At 48.2% G+C, this 19,200-nt stretch overlaps 7 protein-coding genes across 7 annotated transcripts; 5 read left to right on the top strand and 2 right to left on the bottom strand.

The window, feature by feature from the left end:
- Positions 1-42: 42 nt before the first annotated feature.
- Positions 43-1,729, top strand: APUU_80644S (F-box domain protein; the record flags this gene model as incomplete). The annotated part of the gene is made up of 2 exons (XM_041696948.1): positions 43-841; positions 933-1,729. 2 exons carry the CDS (start codon positions 43-45, stop codon positions 1,727-1,729), a joined length of 1,596 nt encoding a protein of 531 aa, XP_041562527.1.
- Positions 1,730-2,373: 644 nt separating this feature from the next.
- Positions 2,374-2,907, bottom strand: APUU_80645A (uncharacterized protein; the record flags this gene model as incomplete). The annotated part of the gene is made up of 1 exon (XM_041696949.1): positions 2,374-2,907. The coding sequence occupies one exon, from the start codon at positions 2,905-2,907 to the stop codon at positions 2,374-2,376; it is 534 nt and encodes a 177-aa protein (XP_041562528.1).
- A 798-nt stretch (positions 2,908-3,705) lies between these two features.
- On the top strand, positions 3,706-5,723 carry APUU_80646S (FGGY-family carbohydrate kinase; the record flags this gene model as incomplete). The annotated part of the gene is made up of 3 exons (XM_041696950.1): positions 3,706-3,924; positions 3,998-4,558; positions 4,665-5,723. 3 exons carry the CDS (start codon positions 3,706-3,708, stop codon positions 5,721-5,723), a joined length of 1,839 nt encoding a protein of 612 aa, XP_041562529.1.
- A 494-nt stretch (positions 5,724-6,217) lies between these two features.
- On the bottom strand, positions 6,218-9,854 carry APUU_80647A (calcium/hydrogen antiporter; the record flags this gene model as incomplete). The annotated part of the gene is made up of 5 exons (XM_041696951.1): positions 6,218-6,482; positions 6,581-6,744; positions 6,814-7,728; positions 7,787-9,642; positions 9,704-9,854. The coding sequence occupies 5 exons, from the start codon at positions 9,852-9,854 to the stop codon at positions 6,218-6,220; spliced, it is 3,351 nt and encodes a 1,116-aa protein (XP_041562530.1).
- A 1,038-nt stretch (positions 9,855-10,892) lies between these two features.
- RPT6 (proteasome regulatory particle base subunit RPT6) lies at positions 10,893-12,216 on the top strand (the record flags this gene model as incomplete). Its single annotated transcript, XM_041696952.1, has 3 exons — positions 10,893-11,127; positions 11,205-11,880; positions 11,958-12,216. The coding sequence occupies 3 exons, from the start codon at positions 10,893-10,895 to the stop codon at positions 12,214-12,216; spliced, it is 1,170 nt and encodes a 389-aa protein (XP_041562531.1).
- A 2,168-nt stretch (positions 12,217-14,384) lies between these two features.
- Positions 14,385-16,245, top strand: APUU_80649S (uncharacterized protein; the record flags this gene model as incomplete). The annotated part of the gene is made up of 3 exons (XM_041696953.1): positions 14,385-15,992; positions 16,049-16,141; positions 16,195-16,245. The coding sequence occupies 3 exons, from the start codon at positions 14,385-14,387 to the stop codon at positions 16,243-16,245; spliced, it is 1,752 nt and encodes a 583-aa protein (XP_041562532.1).
- A 515-nt stretch (positions 16,246-16,760) lies between these two features.
- On the top strand, positions 16,761-19,082 carry APUU_80650S (putative ubiquitin fusion degradation protein (Ufd1); the record flags this gene model as incomplete). The annotated part of the gene is made up of 1 exon (XM_041696954.1): positions 16,761-19,082. One exon carries the CDS (start codon positions 16,761-16,763, stop codon positions 19,080-19,082), a length of 2,322 nt encoding a protein of 773 aa, XP_041562533.1.
- Positions 19,083-19,200: the final 118 nt, after the last annotated feature.

Here is a 19,200-nt window from a genome sequence, read left to right on the forward strand (position 1 = left end):
AACCACCCCCAACCCCTCGACGTTTCGCAACCCTTGTTGACCATGCTTCTAGATTTCCCTCCAGAGCTTACCCAACTCATATTGTTGAATTGTACTACCCCCGCCTTTCTGCAGGCCGCCTTCACCTGCCGCATTCTCTATGAGATCGCATCCAGCTCTCGGGAAGTCCTTGCCCATCATCTACGACGGACTCCGGGCCCGTCTTTGGATACTTCATCTCTCAGAACAAGCCATCTTTTTCCATTGCTAAAGTGCCGCGCTACCAAACAATTGTATGGAAGCCAATTTGATGCGAGTTGCATAACATTTAAGTTCGGCGACCAAGCACCCAGCCTTAAAGCATCGTCAGTTGTCTCGCACAATGACAAGTCTCTCATCCTAACCGCATACTGCAAACAGGGAATTATCCCAATTCTCCAAGTAAGAGAGGGGCAGGTCCTATCGTTCTCGCGGGCGAAACTACCCTGGTTTCAACCAGGATCAGTTGAGATACTGAAGACGGCTTTTGGCGGTAGTGATTTGATCTATGTGCTCCATAGGTTTACGCCCCATATAGAAGAACACGATTTTGATGAAGACCATCCGTTTGTGAAGCAGGCAAGGGAATCCGGCCGGGGTGGACTCGTTTATCTCAGCTGCCATTCCCTGCGATTCCCAGATGACCCAGTGAGAGTGACCACGTTCCCTGAACATGTGGACTTTGAGCCGTCAGCTTTGGCTGTGTCTACCAACGGCGGGACATTTGCTATCTCATGGTGTCATCGCATGTTGTCAGAGCACACAGTTATCCTGTACACCATTAGTAACGAACAGGAATCCAATATTGCGCCTAGTGTGGTCGGTAAGTGTAAACTAGGCTTGGTATCTGTTCATCGCAATTGCAACGAATGGTGACATTGCTCTGAAAGCCCAAATATGCTGATTGTCTCTAGGATTCTTCTACTCCTCTCGGCAGCTGCGGAAATGGTATGGTAATACGCGAGGCCCATTGATCAGGGAAGTCACATTCAATGACAGATCGACCCAATTACTATATTACTATCAAGCAAAATCATCATATGCGTCATTTCAGAAGTTAGATACCTCAGGGTCTCCAACTCTATACGAAAACTCGACACTTGTCCACTACGCTAACAGCCTGAGTCTTCTCTTTTCAATCGAGATTCCCTTCTTTGGCACGCATGAAACTAGTGATTTTAACGGATATGGGGTATGTCGGTGGAGATATCTGTCTCTCGGCATTGCCACACATCGCAAGGAGAACTGGACGGTTGCGTGTCTCTTGAGGTCTCAAGCCACTTGTCGGAGTCTTAGATGTGGACATAGCATGAACTTGGATCGTGGGCGACGCTTGACAGACTGGGTTATTGTGGCACGTCTTTGGGGATTTCGGGACTCGACGGATTCACTGGGCTGTAAAATCGCTGCGTCCAGCGAAGGGACTAGGATTGCCGTTTCGAACTGGAACGTGGTCTATGTATGGGCGCTGGAGCCTGGCGTCCTAATTGACATGGATCCTGAAGAATATTATCATTCATCGTGGCGGTCGCCGAGCACCGGGCAAATTGAGCTGCGCCCTGTTGTCCTGCATCTTGATGCAGTTTGTTTCCAACTTCGTTTTACAGAAAAGGAGAATGAACTAGTCGCTATTACCGACCGAGGGATCATGCTATGGGATCTCACTCAATCCACGAGAAGGACCCGGACATGCCAGGAACTACCAATCTAATAATTGTCTGGTAACGGAGAAATGAAGGCTTCGGCAAGGGAGCTAATGGTCCTCATCAAACATACATGAAAAAATTTGGTTTTGCATTTGGAGCGGCGTTCGGAGTCGATGGAAATATCCATTTAATGGCTGGAAATTTGAACAATAGAGGGAGATCGTAGCACAAGCCAGTTTCGTAGAACTGGAATTGGTGGAAAAATCTCAGTTGCACTGCAATGAGTGTGGGATATGGCGAGTGAGTAGGTGAACTAAGTATGAATCTCGCGGATTTGGTGATCTGCGAACCACGCCCGCCTCTTCTATTATTGCATCTGCCAAAATCCTAGCAAATCCCACCCGCACGGGGTTCACATGTGCCGAACCACCATTGAGGAGAACTCGGGACCTCGCGGCGTAACTATCCCAAGACGATGTAACCACGGAGAGGTAATTATCCCGGGTTCAAATACCGCCCCCGATATTATTGTATATATGCAAGTATAATATACAAAATCATTCCAGCCGTAAAGAGTAGCTGACTAAATTTTCATTGCTGTTCTCCACCCCCAGACATGGCTAAGAACGTAACTATGAGGAGCACCCACCAATACCTGATTTAAAGGATATTTGTAAGACGAGCCTGGAGGTGAAGTATGGAGAAACACTCACTTTTGAAACAAAGTCTTCTCGGGTTCTTCCTGCGGTTTCTTACCATCTGGACCAACAACAATGGGACGGTTGAGATGTGGACGGGGCCCAGATTCATCCGTCACAAGTTCAAGTAGGAGATTGTCGGCTGAGGATATAGATGCGGTTGCAGAGCTCAAAGAGACATGATAGATTTCGTTGGAAGGATTAATATGTAGGCGGAGGCGTGGTTTTTGAATATCGCCGCCCCTCAGCGAGGATGAAGCCGCGATTGTGCCTACCCAGTGCTTCTGATTTGTGGGTGTCGTAGCATAGAAGCCTACGCGGACTGGATTCTGTGACAGGTTGGCAGGAGGGGAATAGTTGATTAGGTCCGACTTAAGCGATGCGGGATCATAGGAGATATGCGCAAGTACCGAGGGTTCGCGGCTGGAGACAGGCCAATACAGAATTTCCAACTGAGGGGAATAGGAGGACAGAGCGAAAGAGGGGAATAGAGAAACGAGGGATAGAAAGATGATGAAAATCTTGGAGCTTTGAAACGAGTACATCGTGAGGAGACGCGTAGACTCAGACTCGCGGTTGGGTGAAGATGAGTCCATGGAGTCTTTGGACGACGACCGCCAAGACATTGGCATCCCTAGGTACCGGCACGTACTTGCCTGCCCGGGAAAGGTGTATGGTTAACATTTAGTTCAGCTTCAACAATAATGTTTCTCGACAGATTTACTTTTACTATTTTTGACCTAATTATTCTATAAAAATTTAGGTACGTAGTACGGAGTAAATATAATATAATTATATTGGAAGCTTATTATCTACGGAGTACGATAACTATTCGATTTAATAAACTGCGTAGATACAAGACATGACGATCGAGTCTGAACATTGGTGGCGTGGAGTAGGAGACTCCATTTGGCCAAACAGTCAATACGAATGAATGGCCATGAACACATCCTTCTTTTGGCTGTCCCACGAATGATACATAGTTCTTCTGTTGTGATTCTTTGTGCCCCCGCAGTTGAATGGTGAATCTCGATAGGCTTCCAGCTGCGTCCAACGGTCCAACGGTCCAACGGTCTACGTATTTGGGACAGTATCTTACTGCATAAACACAGCTGCCCCTCCTCCCGACGAGGTTTCTCAAATGCCTTCTTCGCCCATACTCGATTGTTTTATGCCCCCTCCATAGAGGCTTTTAATTAGTAACTTCTTTTTATCGTTGGGCCTTTGTAAGCTCGATGAATTCCCTGCCTAACCTGCCACTAATTGCATTACTAGCTTAGGCAAGTTTTTAGGGTTACCTTAAATTGAACCAGCTACCTACAGGCTCAACTCATTGTTTGACCATGGCTTCTGTCGCCGTTCCCTTCCATCGACCCACCCACAAAGCATCCAGACAAGCCTCAAGAGATATGCGGGACGATATCCTCCTTCACATTGATCATTTTATCGGAATCGATGTCGGGACAGGTAGCGCCCGCGCTTGTATTATAGACGCGAAGGGAAACATTGTCGGATTGGCCTCTGAAAATATTGGCCTCTGGCAGCCCCAGACCGGTTACTACGTGTGTACTTTAAACTAACCCTAACAAGGCTATCGCGGCTCCGCTGGAGGCATACTAATGCAGTCCAATTTAGGAACAATCTACAAGTGATATCTGGCGCTGCATCTGTGTTGCAGTTCAGCGCGCTATCAGCCATCATAACATTGATCCCGAAACAGTGCGCGGAATCGGGTTCGACGCAACCTGTTCCTTGGCCGTCTTCTCTAATGTAACCGACGAACCAGTTTCCGTGACGGGACCTAATTTCGACAGTGACCGCAACGTTATCCTTTGGCTCGACCATAGACCTATTACAGAAACTGAAAAAATTAACGCGGCCAACCACAACCTACTGCGGTATGTTGGTGGGAAGATGTCAATTGAGATGGAGATCCCGAAGGTCATGTGGTTGAAAAATAACATGCCCAAGGAGCTCTTCGATAACTGCAAATTTTACGATCTGGCTGATGCCTTGACGCACATCGCCACTGGTAATGAAAAGCGAAGCTACAGTAGTGTGGTTTGCAAACAGGGGTATGTCCCCGTTGGTGTGGATGGCAGCGTGAAAGGCTGGCAGGAAGACTTTTTGACCCAGATTGGTCTGCATGACCTGATAGAGAATAATTTCAAGCGTATGGGTGGCGTCGACGGGGCGGTAAGCCGATTTCTTTATATCTAAAATATTCCCCTGCCCTACCCCCCCCCCCCCCCCCCTAGCTTCGGCGTCTCTCTTGGACAGGGGAAACTAACTATTGTTTTAGAATGGAGACTATCTTAGTGCGGGCGAGCTCGTTGGTACCTTGTGCGACAAAGCGGCTTCAGAATTGGGATTACCTGCTGGAATAGCCATCGGTGGCGGCGTTATCGATGCCTATGCTGGTTGGATTGGCACTGTTGGCGCCAAAGTTGAGCTCGAGTCTCAACAACTGACCTCGAACGTTGCGAAGAATGACAAAACACAAGCATTCTCGCGCCTAGCGGCTGTTGCCGGAACCTCAACATGTCATCTCGTCATGTCGCCCAATCCTGTTTTCGCCCCGGGAGTTTGGGGTCCGTACCGTGATACCATCATTCCCGGATACTGGATGGCCGAGGGTGGACAGTCTGCTACTGGTGAGCTGCTTAAACATATCATTGAGACGCATCCGGCCTTCAACCAAGCGACCTCAGTTGCGGAATCCTACAACGCTAACATTTATGAATATCTCAATGAGCATCTAAGGGAGATGAAGAATGAACGAAATGCACCGAGCATCTCTTACCTCGCGCGCCATTTCTTCTTCTACGGTGATCTATGGGGAAACCGCTCCCCAATTGCCGATTCTAGAATGGCAGGCTCGGTTATTGGCCTCTCTAGTGACCAATCAGTGGAAGGCCTCGCCATATACTACTATGCCACTCTAGAGTTCATCGCGTTGCAGACCAGGCAGATTGTCGAGACAATGAATAAATCGGGCCACAGCATCACGTCTATCTTCATGTCAGGATCTCAGTGTCAAAATGATATTCTTGTTAAACTCATTGCATCGGCGTGCGGTATGCCTGTTCTAATTCCACGGTATATCCATGCTGCTGTCTGCCATGGTGCAGCAATGCTCGGAGCCAAGGCGGCCAGTGCCGACCCCGAAGGCAGAACAGAGGATTTATGGAATATCATGGATCGGATGAGTAAACCAGGAAGAAAGGTCATACCGACTGATGACACGAACGAAAAGGCCCTACTCGAGGTCAAGTATAAAGTCTTCCTCGAGCAGTGCCACAAGCAACAAGCATATCGGGCCCTTGTCGACAAAGCCGTAGGCTCCTGGGGAACTGTCTAAAATTGAACGCACAGTAACGCATTTTCGTTCAATTAACCTGAGTATTAAGCGATTTGGAGGGAATCCAGGTTTCACTTATGTCTATGGACGTGACTTTAAACTACGTTCTACTCCAGATGCTGTTAATACAAGGCCCTTTCCATACGGGCTATAGTCGCTCTATATGTGTTTGAAGTGAACAAGCAAAAGAAAGATAACAGCTTTTATCCACGATTAACTAGTACGCTCGAAGAAACATTAAATAAAACCATACCTAGTGTAAAGGGCATATTAAGTATAAAGTACATTGTTCCCCCACGATCTTATGAAACCACACCTGTTAACAACTATGCTGCATCTAAATACTACCCAAAATATCGATTATGAAAGGCACATAATACATTCGCTCAACGCCTTCTGTTCAAAGAATTCCCGGACAGAAAACGTCTCCAGAAAGAGGGATACCAAGGCTAAGTAACCAGCGCCTTAGAAGAGACCGGCAAGTGAGTGCGCCGTTAATAAGCAACGCCACGTTTCGGTCTACCTATGGTATAGAATTTTTCGGACCTGTCCGAACCAAGAGCCAAAGTGTTGAAGCGATCAACACCCATGGTGTCCATGTTGCTGTAACCAGAGAGAAAGAACCCTATTACGACAACAAGGTAAGTGAGGACGAGGATTGAGCCCTTGAAATAATTGCTTTTGCCTTCGCCGTAAACGTAAGAAAGAAGAAAGACACAGAGGATGACTGTGATCATGTCCCACTGTGCGAAGATGAGGCTATCATAGGTATTACATTAGCCGGTTTCTAGCCTCATTTGCAAGTTCATTGCTGGGCTTTTAGTCACATGAAACCAAAGAAAACCAGGTAGACCTACTTGAAGGAATGTGTAATCAAATTTTCCGGGTCAAGGAAACGGCCATACACGGCGCTGAACAAGACGAGGGCTGGTATTTGCAAGAGACAAACCTGCAGAGCATAGGCGGACCCAATCTCCATGGAAAGAGCAATGTTCCCATTCATGGCGAATGAAATAGCATTCTATAAGCATTGTGCATCGGTCAGCGAGTCAATCCCAGGTGTCTTGGTTTTATCAGGTGGGCTACGTACCAGAAATTCGGTGGTGTTGGGAACCAGGGCGAATAGTGTGATCCCTAAAAATTTCTCATCGATGTCTACACTCTCCAGAACCACATCGACGGTGTTGACAAGGATCTCTGCAATGACAGCATAAAACACAGTGGCTACGAGCAAAATGACCGAACTTTTCGTCCTGCTCCAATTCGGGGCGTCATGTCCACCACTGACGGGACTTTGCTCAAGTCCAACATCATCATGATCTTCTAGGATTGGCTTGACTTGTTTCGAGGGTGTGGTTTTACCTGCTGCCCGAGTTAATCCACGAGGGCCAGATAGTTTGCGAGCGCGAGCAAGATCTCGAGCGGCAACAGTAGCAGCCGTCGCCGCAACTTCAGTTACCTTGCGAACAAGATTCTCGTCCTGCTTCTGAGAGAATCCCGTGTACTCCGCGAAGGCTGGTTTGCTATCGTCTCGGGGTACAAGGTAAGGCATCGTATTACCACCATGCGAAGGACCGGATTCTGACAGATTTCCATCATGTTCACCGGAATTTTCAGTGAGCCCAACATCTCTTAAGGATTGTCCAAGGATTCTTTTATATAGTTGTGAATCACGGACCGAACTTTTTGGCCCGGTGTTTCCGCTAGCAGCTACTAAATTATAAGTTGAAGAGAATTGGTGTCTTGGATCATCGATGTTTTGCTCTTGGACTTTCTTCTCTTCCGTCTCTGTAGCCCAAATCAGCGCAGCGTGTGTCCTTAGGGTAAACCATAGCCCAATAACATAGGACAAAAATAAAAACATGGCAGCTATCCATGAATACGGTTGAACAGCTTTCTGAAAGAAGCCATCGTTGATAGCTGGGACTTGAGAGAAGTAGCAACGACGGCAATCACTGCTGCCGGGTTCCATATCGCTATCACACGCGTGACAGTTAAGTTCATGCTAGATGCTAAACGTTAGAAACATGGATTGTTAAATAATCATTGCGTGATAAACTTACGCTACCATACACCTGGTAGAACAGCGTTGGACCGAAGGCCGCGATCACTGCGAATAATAACATCGTTGATGTAACCCCGGCCGACTTGACGTTGAAGCGTTGGGTTTTGCGTTTGATAGCACCGACACACATGGACAACCCAGGTAAGAACAGGATACCAGCAAAAATACTACCAATGATACTCCCTTCGACTAGTCGTCCTTTACCCTCAGTCAAAGCAACACAATAAAGATAAACCTCAACAACGGTAGAGAAGAACGCGTTCACAGCTGCGCCCATGCCCATTGATGACTGCGCAGATATAGACGCAACAGCTTGGCCAATGAAGTAGGCCAAGGGGATAACGGAGAGCAAAGCAAGCGTAAATATTAAACCCGGGTGGGTGACCCAAATTTTGAGCCCCAAGGCTTCATGTAAAAAGAAATAATCAAAAACGACGAATGCGACAACTGCAAGGAGATTGATGAGGAAAACATTCGTGCCACCAACAGTGTACTTCCAATACCTTAAGCCAGCTGCGCGATAGGTACACAGGAGGATTGATGTCGAAGATCCGGGGTTTATTCGTGTGTACGCTGTATCAGAATGGTAAGACAAAGCTAAAGGGTGTCTGCGAAGATGGTCGAATAGTATGAGGGTCACGCGGCCCATTGGGATCCAAAAGACGAACAGCCAGCAAACGAGCGAGACAAAGAGCATCAATGGCCCTACAAGGAAGTAAAAGAAGATGAAGAACACAACACGACCGAGCGTCCACTCTCCACGGCCAAATAGTCGCCGTTTGGGGCGGAGAGAGCTGTCCTCTGAGCGGCCCAAAAGACTGTCTTGCTCACCAACCGAGTCAACACTGTTCCTTCTTCTCCCCACAAGTGATCGATTGCGTCGGGGACCAAAGAACAAACCACCATGCTCAAGGTCGCCATTCTGCCACTGCTCATATTCACTAATGCTGCGACCCTCCCCCTCATCCTCCTCCGCGTAGTGTTCATCCGTATCGAGACGGACGAAGGACCCGAAAGGGTAAAACAAATACCAGGAAAGTCCAGCAAAGGCTTTTCCATATTCCATCGCGCTGGAGAAATATGAGAACGTAAAACAGGCAACAGCGCCCATCAGCGCAGCTATCGCGAGCCACCAGCCAAAGAATAAGGTCCACAAGAGATTCATAAAAAATAGGAGGGTGCCAACCCGGCCTCCGGGTGACGAATGGATATCACCTTCTGCAGTCTTCTCTACTGAGCGACTCTTCTTGTATAAAGCCGGCTTCCATAGCCTGATTCCGAATGGATGAGTTTCATTTATAGCCTGCTGGCGATCCTTCAACGTGAAGCTCTCCGCGTCACTCCCTTCATCATCCTCCTCTTCATCGCCATCGCCATTACTTCCTTTACTAACATCGTCGTCCTCTTCGGAGACTTGGGAAGAGGGTTCTTTCCCAATTGCACCCAAACTTGGTTCCGGGAGACCGGAGTTATTATCGTCACCGTCTCCACGGTCATCATCATTACCTGAAGACGTAATTGGGGTAGATCGAGTATTGAGCCTTCGTCTTAAAGTGGAGCTCTGCTTCCGCAGTGGCCGAATCCTAGGCGAAGGCTGGGGGTTGGACGCCTGTTGAAGGGCAATATCTTCCTCAATCTCGTGGACATCGTCGTCGGTAGAGAACTCTTGGCCTTTATGAGGTACGTGGCGTTTAGATGACATACGACGCGTCACAGGCGGTTTCTTTAATCTGTCTGGATCAGGTTGCAGAGGTCCGATGGAAGGGGAAGCAGGAGGGACGCGACTCGAGCTTTCAGGCTGCGTTTCGGTGGATTGAAATTCAACGACGGGTCTTCCAGAAGGATCCAAGGTACCTGAAAATGACATATTATAAGCAGAGTTCCCTCGAAAGAGATATCAAAGACGAGGACATACCGTAGCTCCTGTTTTGGGTGGTCATTTTGGATTGACGCACCGTTCCTGATGACATACTATCTTCCACGGACACACTTGAAGTAAGATGTGAGGAAGAACGGGACAGAGTGGAATGGAAAAAAGCTGGCTCATCGACTCGTCTATCAGCCATAATTATTCTCTGGCTCACTCATGAGCTTCAGGCAAGTGGTAAACAGCGGTGGCTGGGAAACCAAACACAGAAACAGGTAGGAGAGGGAGGAGGACGAAGACAAAGTGGCCTGCACTTTATTTATAAATGGATATAATTATTGAACTCGCAAACCACATTATTGTGTGGAGACTGAAAATGGGATGGCGACACTGCTTGAAGCGAGGCTTGCTGAGTTCAAGTTTTGTACATAGGCATAAGCACCAAGAATGGGATCAGACGATAAGGCGTCATTCCCCGCAGTAGGGAGTCATCTGAAAGGTTGGAAGAGAACAGGCCCCGCCTACAAAAACTGTCACAGGTAAAATGGAGTCAAGTGGACGATAAGCTTGAAAATGACGGGATACCGAGATATCCTAAGAGTATTTCCCCCCAGTCGCAGCTTGGTCCAACCAGCCGTTCAGGCTTCAGGATTACAGCATTCAAACCTCCTGTTCAAGCTACCGTGTCCAATAAGCACCCATTAAAAATTTCTTCTATTTTTCACATACGGCTAGTCTGAATTCGATTATACATCGTATGAAGTAAAATTGTAGTTATACGTAGCTTTATTTCGAGAAGAAACATGAATGCCCATCATTTATGGCCAGTTGGGGCCAACCAGTAGCAGCAGCGGCTATGGTTAAAATAGACACTTGACACGCCTGTCATAAAGAGAATCTTCGGTTTTAAACAGCTCCCTGGTGGCAAATCACTGATCGGACAATCCAGATGCAATCCAAAGAGAAACTTTTGCCAAACAACTTTTGTGGAAATGGCCCCACGTGACGGTGATAGCTCTAGTTAAAGCGGCGATGATGACAATGGAGAACACCGCCCGAAGACCTCCAGCTCTTGCTCACCAAGACTCTCGATTTCGTCTACCTTTCTATGGTTTTTCTGAAGCAGTCTTTCTTCTTTCTTTTTCTTTTTCACCCAGAAAACTAAATTACTTTCCCTTATTCCACTGGGCTGTGGAAAGCATCTTTTTGACGCTTATCGGACAGAGCTCCATCCATCATGGCGCTCGACAACTACTACCGCAATAAGATTGAGAGCATGAAGCTCGAGATAATTCAAGGGCAAGCGGTACTACGAAGACTTGAAGCGCAACGTAATGACTACAATTCGAGAGTGCGCCTACTGCGGGAAGAGCTCGGCCTACTTCAACAGCCCGGATCCTATGTCGGAGAGGTGGTGAAAGTCATGAGCACAAAGAAGGTTCTGGTGAAAGTACACCCGGAGGGTAAATATGGTGAGACCGCTTTCTTGATGCATTGGTTTGCCGCTACGATAGTTTGGAATGTTGTTGCTGACGAGCTCTTTTCTTAGTTGTCGATATTGCGGATGGCGTCGATATCGGCAAACTGACCGTCGGCAAGCGTGTCGCCTTGCTTTCCGATTCTTACAAACTTGAGAAGATGCTCCCCTCGTCCGTGGATCCGTTGGTTTCGCTCATGATGGTTGAGAAGGTCCCTGACAGCACATATGACATGATTGGTGGTCTTGATCAACAGATTAAGGAAATCAAGGAAGTTATTGAACTTGGCTTGAAACACCCTGAGCTGTTTGAGTCTTTGGGAATTGCACAACCTAAGGGGGTTCTTCTTTACGGGCCGCCGGGAACCGGAAAAACACTCCTCGCTCGAGCTGTCGCCCACCATACGGACTGCAGGTTCATCCGTGTTAGCGGATCGGAACTCGTGCAGAAGTATATTGGTGAAGGCAGCCGTATGGTTCGTGAACTATTCGTTATGGCTCGAGAACATGCACCAAGTATCATTTTCATGGACGAAATCGACAGCATTGGTTCCAGCCGTATCGACTCCGCGGGCTCAGGTGACTCGGAGGTCCAACGCACCATGCTTGAACTTCTCAACCAGTTGGATGGTTTCGAACCAACCAAAAACATCAAAATCATCATGGCTACTAATCGACTTGATATTTTGGATCCAGCGTTGTTGCGTCCTGGAAGAATCGATAGAAAGATCGAGTTCCCACCACCATCGTAAGGCCACCTTTTCCTTTCTGATTGCTGTAGTTGTGGCGTGTGTGATTTGGTCACTGACTTTGGATTTGTAACAGTGTCGAAGCCCGTGCAGATATCCTACGTATCCACTCTCGGTCAATGAATTTGACGCGTGGGATTAATCTCACGAAAATTGCAGAAAAAATGAACGGATGCTCCGGAGCCGAACTGAAGGGTGTGTGTACTGAGGCGGGTATGTACGCACTACGAGAGCGGCGAGTCCATGTCACCCAAGAGGACTTTGACCTGGCCACAGCCAAGATTCTCAACAAGCATGATGACAAGGAGGTAGCGGTCTCTAAGTTGTTCAAGTAGTTTTCGAAGAAAAAAACGGAAGGCAAGCAATTCACGACTTTTAGCAATACCACTACCTACCTATCTACTATTGTCCCCTTAATTTAACATAGCCGCACATACGGCGTACAATCACAGGTTCACAGTCCGCTGCTAGTAGGATCCCGACAGCTTTCTGTGATGCGGCGCTGGTTACACGCCGACGAAAACTCCATAAGGCGAAGATTGATTGGATTTTCCTTCGGTGAGTACGGATAACAAGTAGTCCAACAAGTTCAGTATGGAAATTGGTGGCCGAGCGACGGAGATGGTAAGACCGCCAAGTCCTCGTCAGTAGATGATGCCCTTGGTTGAAGGATAAAGGCGAATGAGAACAGGGGTACTTGGCACTATGGGATTTAGAGCGGACGAGCATTTTGTTGCAGGACTGAGTAAGTTAAGTAACTTAGTTATCTTGTTAAGAATGCTACTTTTTAAGCAAGGTACGGATATATCCGCACATGAAATTAGTTGAGAGCAGTAAGCTCCTCTGTAGATACTTTCACTAGCCTCCAGGTCATCTTTGGTCTTTACTTGAAAACTTTTTTTGCAGCCGCTTGTTAAGCACGTATACAAATCAGGTACACATTAGTGAGAGGGTGCATATATTACAGATTTCAAATTCTCTAAAGTATGGAGTTGGTCTCTCTCAGGTACAAGATACTTGCCTTGGTAAAATAACTATGTATAACACGGCTTGGACCATATCATGAAGCCGCCAAGAAACCTAGCATTCAATACGTCACACTGGCGGAAGCTCTGCAGTAAGCCAACTATTAACTCAGAACTGTTCAGGTTCACATTAACTTGATCTGTAAGGGGGAAACCATCATCCCTTAGCTATCTCTGCAATTTTTCCTTTCACACTTCTCTGCTCTGGTATGGCTCATCGCCAGAGCATAACCCGTTGAAGCTCAAGCTGAGGGTTGCGCCAAACTTTATTGTGCTATCCTTATTCTGACGTTGGCATCTCCTCTGTGAAAGCTCCAGTCCATGGCATTTTTCTTTTTCTTTTTTCTTTTTCCCTTTTTCTTTTTGGCAAATGGCAACACTCCAGAGTCCAGAAAACCAATTGGCCCGGATGATCTCCAGTTGACGCGGTGTGGGCAGGAGTTGCAGGACCGCGTGACCAGCGATCCTTCTGCGGTTGACTTTTAGTCGCTTTTTATATTCAGGGCCTCGGCTTGGGTGGGGGCGAGCCCAGATCGGATGACTCCTGGGTGGACCCAACTGGCGGGACCTTCTCTCTTCTCTCACTCTGAGTCCCAGGTTCGACTCGCCTCTTGGGTCGACGTGGATGATTCCCCGTTCTGGTGCACCGCAAGGAGGCATGGGCCATGGAGCCATGGACCCTGTCGTGCATGTATGAGAGTATGTATGATGTAGATACCTATGCAGATGAGATGGCAAGCCACTAATCATACTACCAGGAGAGACTATTTACCGAGTGGTAAGAATCCTGCACTACAGAGTAAGATGATCATCCTACGTGTAACTGTACTGTCCCAATACTCCAGAATAATAGTATGATTAATCTCCCCCTCTAAGACCCGACTTGTCGTCCGGTGAAGCTTTTCGGCAGGCCTTGTTCTATAAGGTTCATCCATCCCCGACTCCCCCGTTTTACTCCTCATTCTCGGACCTCTCTTATCGATCTGGATACCCCGTTATCTCTTCCCCGGAATCGCTTCCACCACGATTCTTTGTCTGTTTGACGGCCGGATCACGCTAACTCTCCGGTTCCCCGATCATATATCTACTCTGTATAATTAATCAGTGTCAACGGTGATACACAGTCCAGGCAACGGGTCACACTCCTCCGTGCTCCACTCTATACTTGCTCCTTTGGCTCGCTTTGTTGGACTGACATCCACATTGTGTCTCTTGACTCTCTCGCCCTCTCGCCAACCAAGCTAACCAACCTGGCGTTCGGTTTCTTTGAATATCCATACTTTCAATAACGCCCATCGAGCCACTCTTTTGGCACTCTCCCCACATCGCTTCCGCCCTTCTGCCAACGTCCATTGTTAGTTGTTGTTTCTATTGCTGGGTCCAGCCTTGAGATTGACTCCCACTCTCTTTTCTCCACCGACTCCCGGATACTTAATACTACTAGTAACTCCATACGTACTACATTTACACGGTGTAGTATGTCCGAGGCAGAGTTATGGGCCAGCCTCGTCACTACTATCGATCCTGATAACACAAAGAACATGTCAGCTGTTCTCCAGTCTACCATCAACCTCCTTGAGACAGAACTGGTCAAGGCCAGAGCTGCTCTCCAGGAAATTCAACCCAACTCTACGTCGATGATCGTCCATGGCGAGGAATTGGCCGTTGGAGCCATAGCTGCCTATCGCCAGAATCTCATCGGCCGTGCCCCCGATTTCTTCTACGGCACACGTCGCTTGACACCCAAGGAGCTGAAACTCGTCCCTGTCGTCCACGAAGTTGAGCTTACCGACGAGGAGGAAAGTGTCAAAGAGCGGTGCGAAACCATAGTAGCCGATGTTACTTTGAAGGCAACATCCCTTGAAGATGTTTTAGCGAATAGCTTGATCCTCGATCACTTGGTGCCTTACCTCTCTCCGGGCTCTCTTCTGGCCCTATCGGCCACCTCAAATTTTATGCACTCTCTGATCCAAGAGACACCGTACATCTTTCGTCATCTTGATCTATCCAATTGTCGTGGCGCGCAATTAGTCGATCAATCGCCAATCGACCCTGGCGGCCAGTTGTGGCGGACCGAGCGGATGGACGAATCTCTATCCGAAGATGAATTCTATTCAGTCCCCCTAAGAGGCATCTTTGCCAATTTGAACCGAAGGTCCATCTTGCACGGTGTACGAACCTTAGTCTTGGATGGCTTGTCGGTTCCAGCAAACCTGGTCTCGGATATAATTTTGTCGGATAGTTTCAATCTAAACCTACTTTCAATAAGAGGGTGTCGACACTTGAATGAGCGGAAACTCATGCAAGTCCTTAACTATGCAGTGCGACCTACACGGCCAGTCGGAACACCCCGCGTGAAGGGTATTTACTACTTTACTCCCATGGATCTCCCTCAAAACTCAGTCCGAAGTAGATACCGAGACTGGTGGAGCTCTCAGTGCTTTGGCCAGCTCACTTTGGCGGATATGACGCGTACCGGTAACCAGGGAGAAGACCTCCACCAGAATGCCTGGTATGGCCCGTCAGGTAAACTGCTTAGACACCACATTGAGGAAGGCTGGGCGCAGACTCTCCAGAGGTGTGATGGAATCATTGGCTTTGACGCTACCATGTGTCGCGGTCCTCGACACGACATTGGCTTCTACGCTACGGAATCCCACAATGATGACGAGCCACGGCCAGAAACACGGCTTCTCGGACCAGCTATTGCAACGATTGCCCTAGGTCCCAGAGGATGCGACGGTTGTCACACGTCTGAAGAAGGTCCGGCTATCTGGGGCCAATCTCCAAGCGAACACCATCCCCTCCTCACACCACCACCACTCCATTCGTCTTCTTTGGCTGCAGCGAGGCGCCCAGCACTATTCCCCGGTGAACACCCCGTTCTGATATCCCGTTGTGCGGACTGTCTCACCAATCGGTGGTGCCATCGTTGTAACAAGTGGTTCTGCAGCAACTGTCTTCCCAACCCAGAGCATGTGAGAAACAGCTTAACACCTCATCAAACAGCTGTGAGAGGACCCCGTTGTGAAAATGAAAGACTTGGACTTGGCGTAACCAAAGACTGCTGGGAGTGTGGGCCAACAGTAAGTTCAATCCAAATGCTAGTTATTCCGTGAGCTTCGGCTGATAACCCGTAAAGTGCGCTGCGTGCAAATTGGAATGCCAACGAAATTGCCAAGTATGTCAAGGAGACTACTGTATTGATCACAACGAAGGCTGCTCTTCGACTATGGTATGAACGCTCGTTCACCTTCCTAGTGACCATGTATGACTAACTTTTTGCAGTGCGATTGGTGCAACACCAGCACTCGACATCGAGTACGCGAACTCTATTAGGTGTCGATTCTCTATATGTGTTCAACTTTTAAATGCAATTTGGTCCAGCAGGTGTCAGCGAGAGTATAGGTAGGATAGAACACCTGTTCTCTTTTGTGAGTAGGTGGTTTTACACGATTTTGATACCATGTTGTAGATCTAATGGCGTTATTTTGCTCTTAAAGAGCCGGCTTGGTGAGGAAATGCTGTCGTCTAAGATTAGAACAATCCCAGCTCTTTTCCGTTGTCCAAAATATCGCAGTCAAAGGCGCCTCGTCGTCTCGTAAGTAATGAATCACAGTGGCCCAAGTTAACTAATAGTTGACTGCTCCATACGGTAACTAACTACGTAGTTAGGCGTGATTAGATTCGGATGACAAATCCAGGGCGGTACGTAGGTACCGGTATCTTCCAGACCCTTCGGATGCAAGATTCAAGTTCACTTCGGTTCTACCTCCAACGTTCGCTTAGGATGGATTGCTACGTCTCTGATTCAAGTTCCTGGCTAACTTTCACCCACATAATTTGACAAAGTTATGGCTAGGGAACAGAATCTACTTCGCTGGTCGTCTCAGTTCTCTGTTATTCCGTCTCAACACACCCCCAGACTGCCTGGAGATAAGATTGTTCTTCCGCAGTCCGCCCTTGAGCAGCTCCTCGCTGCCGCCCCGCTGCAACAGGTATCTTCAGATAACCCACCTCGCTCGCATACAAGGTCCTTTGACCCGTTTAATCCACATACTTTCGCCGCCGAGTCCCAAGCCCGCGAATATGGTGTCGACCGACAGCACCAATTACCCCATCCGCTGACATTCCGTCTTGTTAACCCCCAAAATGGTCGAGTAATGTACGCCGGAATTCGCGAGTTCTCTGCGCGGGAAAATGAGATTGGCCTTAGTTTTTTATTACGTGAAGCCCTAGGGATTGATGATTATGAGTTTACGTCCGAGGGGAACCCTGAGCGTGATGCTCCTATAATCACCGTTCACGTCAAGCCATTGCCCAAGGGTACTTACGTTCGCCTGCGACCACTCGAAGCTGGCTATGATCCGGAAGACTGGAAAGCCCTACTAGAACGCCATCTACGCGAAAATTACACCACATTAACAACGGGGGAAGTTCTGACCTTACCTGGCAGCGGGGAGGGTTCATTTAGATTTTTGGCCGACAGGGTAGAGCCCGAAGGCGAGGGTATCTGTGTTGTGGACACCGATTTGGAAGTGGACATCATTGCGCTGAGTGAAGATCAAGCCCGGGAGACGTTACAGAGACGGCTGACCAAGGCCTCTCGTGTGCCCGGTACTAAAGAAGACACATCAGTCGGCAGGGTGCTCAATCTGGGATCAGAAATCACTGGGCAGGTGTTCCCGGGTGATTATGTGGATTATGAGCTCCAAAAATGGGATAATGGAAGCACTATAGAAATCAACCTTAATAGTGAAGATGACGTGGATATTTCCTTGCTCGTGAGCCCGTTTTCTGCTCGCCAAAGAAATCGTCCGCGGGAGGATGAGTTTATCTTTGGTGAGTTGTCGGGCCAGGCACAGAAACAGATCAGCATTGCATCAACCAATGTGGAATTGGAAGGGGCTGAGGCATTGTATATATCGGTACATGCATTTGCGTCCAATGATCTCAACCAACAAGGTGCGCCGCCTCGATCGTTACCATTACCTTATAGTCTGCAAATTCTATCTAGTATTTCAGCTCCGAAACCCTCAGCACTCTCGACTGTTGATTCAGATGCACATGATCCGAATGATGTCCAATGCAAAAATTGTCAACAGTGGGTTTCTCAGCGAACGTTTGTTTTGCATGAGAACTTTTGTTTTCGGAACAACATACTCTGTATTCAATGCAACAATGTGTATCACAAACGTTCCCCAGAATGGCAGAACCATTGGCATTGTCCTCATGACCCTTCATATGGTAACGATTTGACAAGCCTGCATAAACATGACACAATATTCCACTCGAAGCAATCTTGCCATGCTTGTGGATTTGACGCAGATGGACTCCAACATCTTGCTCAACATCGAACAACAGCCTGCCCGGCAAAACCTATCTTGTGTCAGTTCTGTCACCTGGTAGTTCCGCAGCAAGGCGAGTCCGACCCGGATATCTATGATCCTGAGGTGTTGCTCTCCGGCCTCACCCCGCACGAACTGGTAGATGGTGGCCGGACGACTGAATGTCACCTCTGCAACAAGATCGTCCGGCTGCGAGATATGAAAACACACCTCCGCCACCACGACCTAAACCGCCGCTCCCGGCCAACTCCTCAGATATGCTTGAATCAGAACTGCGGGCGTACAATTGACGGCCGCGGAGTACAAAGTACAATAGTACCAGGGGCCGACACCTTAGGTCTCTGCAGCATTTGTTTCGGGCCTCTCTACGTCGACGCGTATGATCCGGAAGGTAAAGCTCTCCGCCGCCGCATCGAGCGCCGTTATCTCTCTCAAGTAATGAGCGGATGCGGCAAACCCTGGTGCCAGAATGAATATTGCAAGACGGGGAAGCAAAATCGACAACCAGCCTCCGACACACCTGCGTCAATGAGTGCGGCCTCTATACTGAACCTTGTGCGACCTATAATTGACGGCGCCGATTTGCATGGAAAGGGACCGCACACCACACCCTTTTACTTCTGCACTGATCAATCGAGTCAGCAACGCCGTGGTATTGCGGATATGCTTGCTGTTGGGGACCATGAGTCGGCTGGTGGGAGAACATACGATTTACCCTGGTGCATTGCTGCCGTGGAAGCTGTGGGGTGTGACCCTGATAAAGCACAGGAGTGGCTGGAAAACTGGGCTCCTGCTCGAGGGGAGGGAGCTGGAGATTTCAAAGCATAGAATTTCTATACTATTTTAACGAATCCTACATACGAGATCTATCTTTGGGTTGTTTTATTAATTGCAATATCGAAATACATTTCTGAACGCCCATATTTGACTAGCTGAATAGTAAATG

Source organism: Aspergillus puulaauensis, chromosome 8, assembly GCF_016861865.1.
Source record: "Aspergillus puulaauensis MK2 DNA, chromosome 8, nearly complete sequence".
In the NCBI taxonomy this organism is placed as follows: domain Eukaryota; kingdom Fungi; phylum Ascomycota; class Eurotiomycetes; order Eurotiales; family Aspergillaceae; genus Aspergillus; species Aspergillus puulaauensis.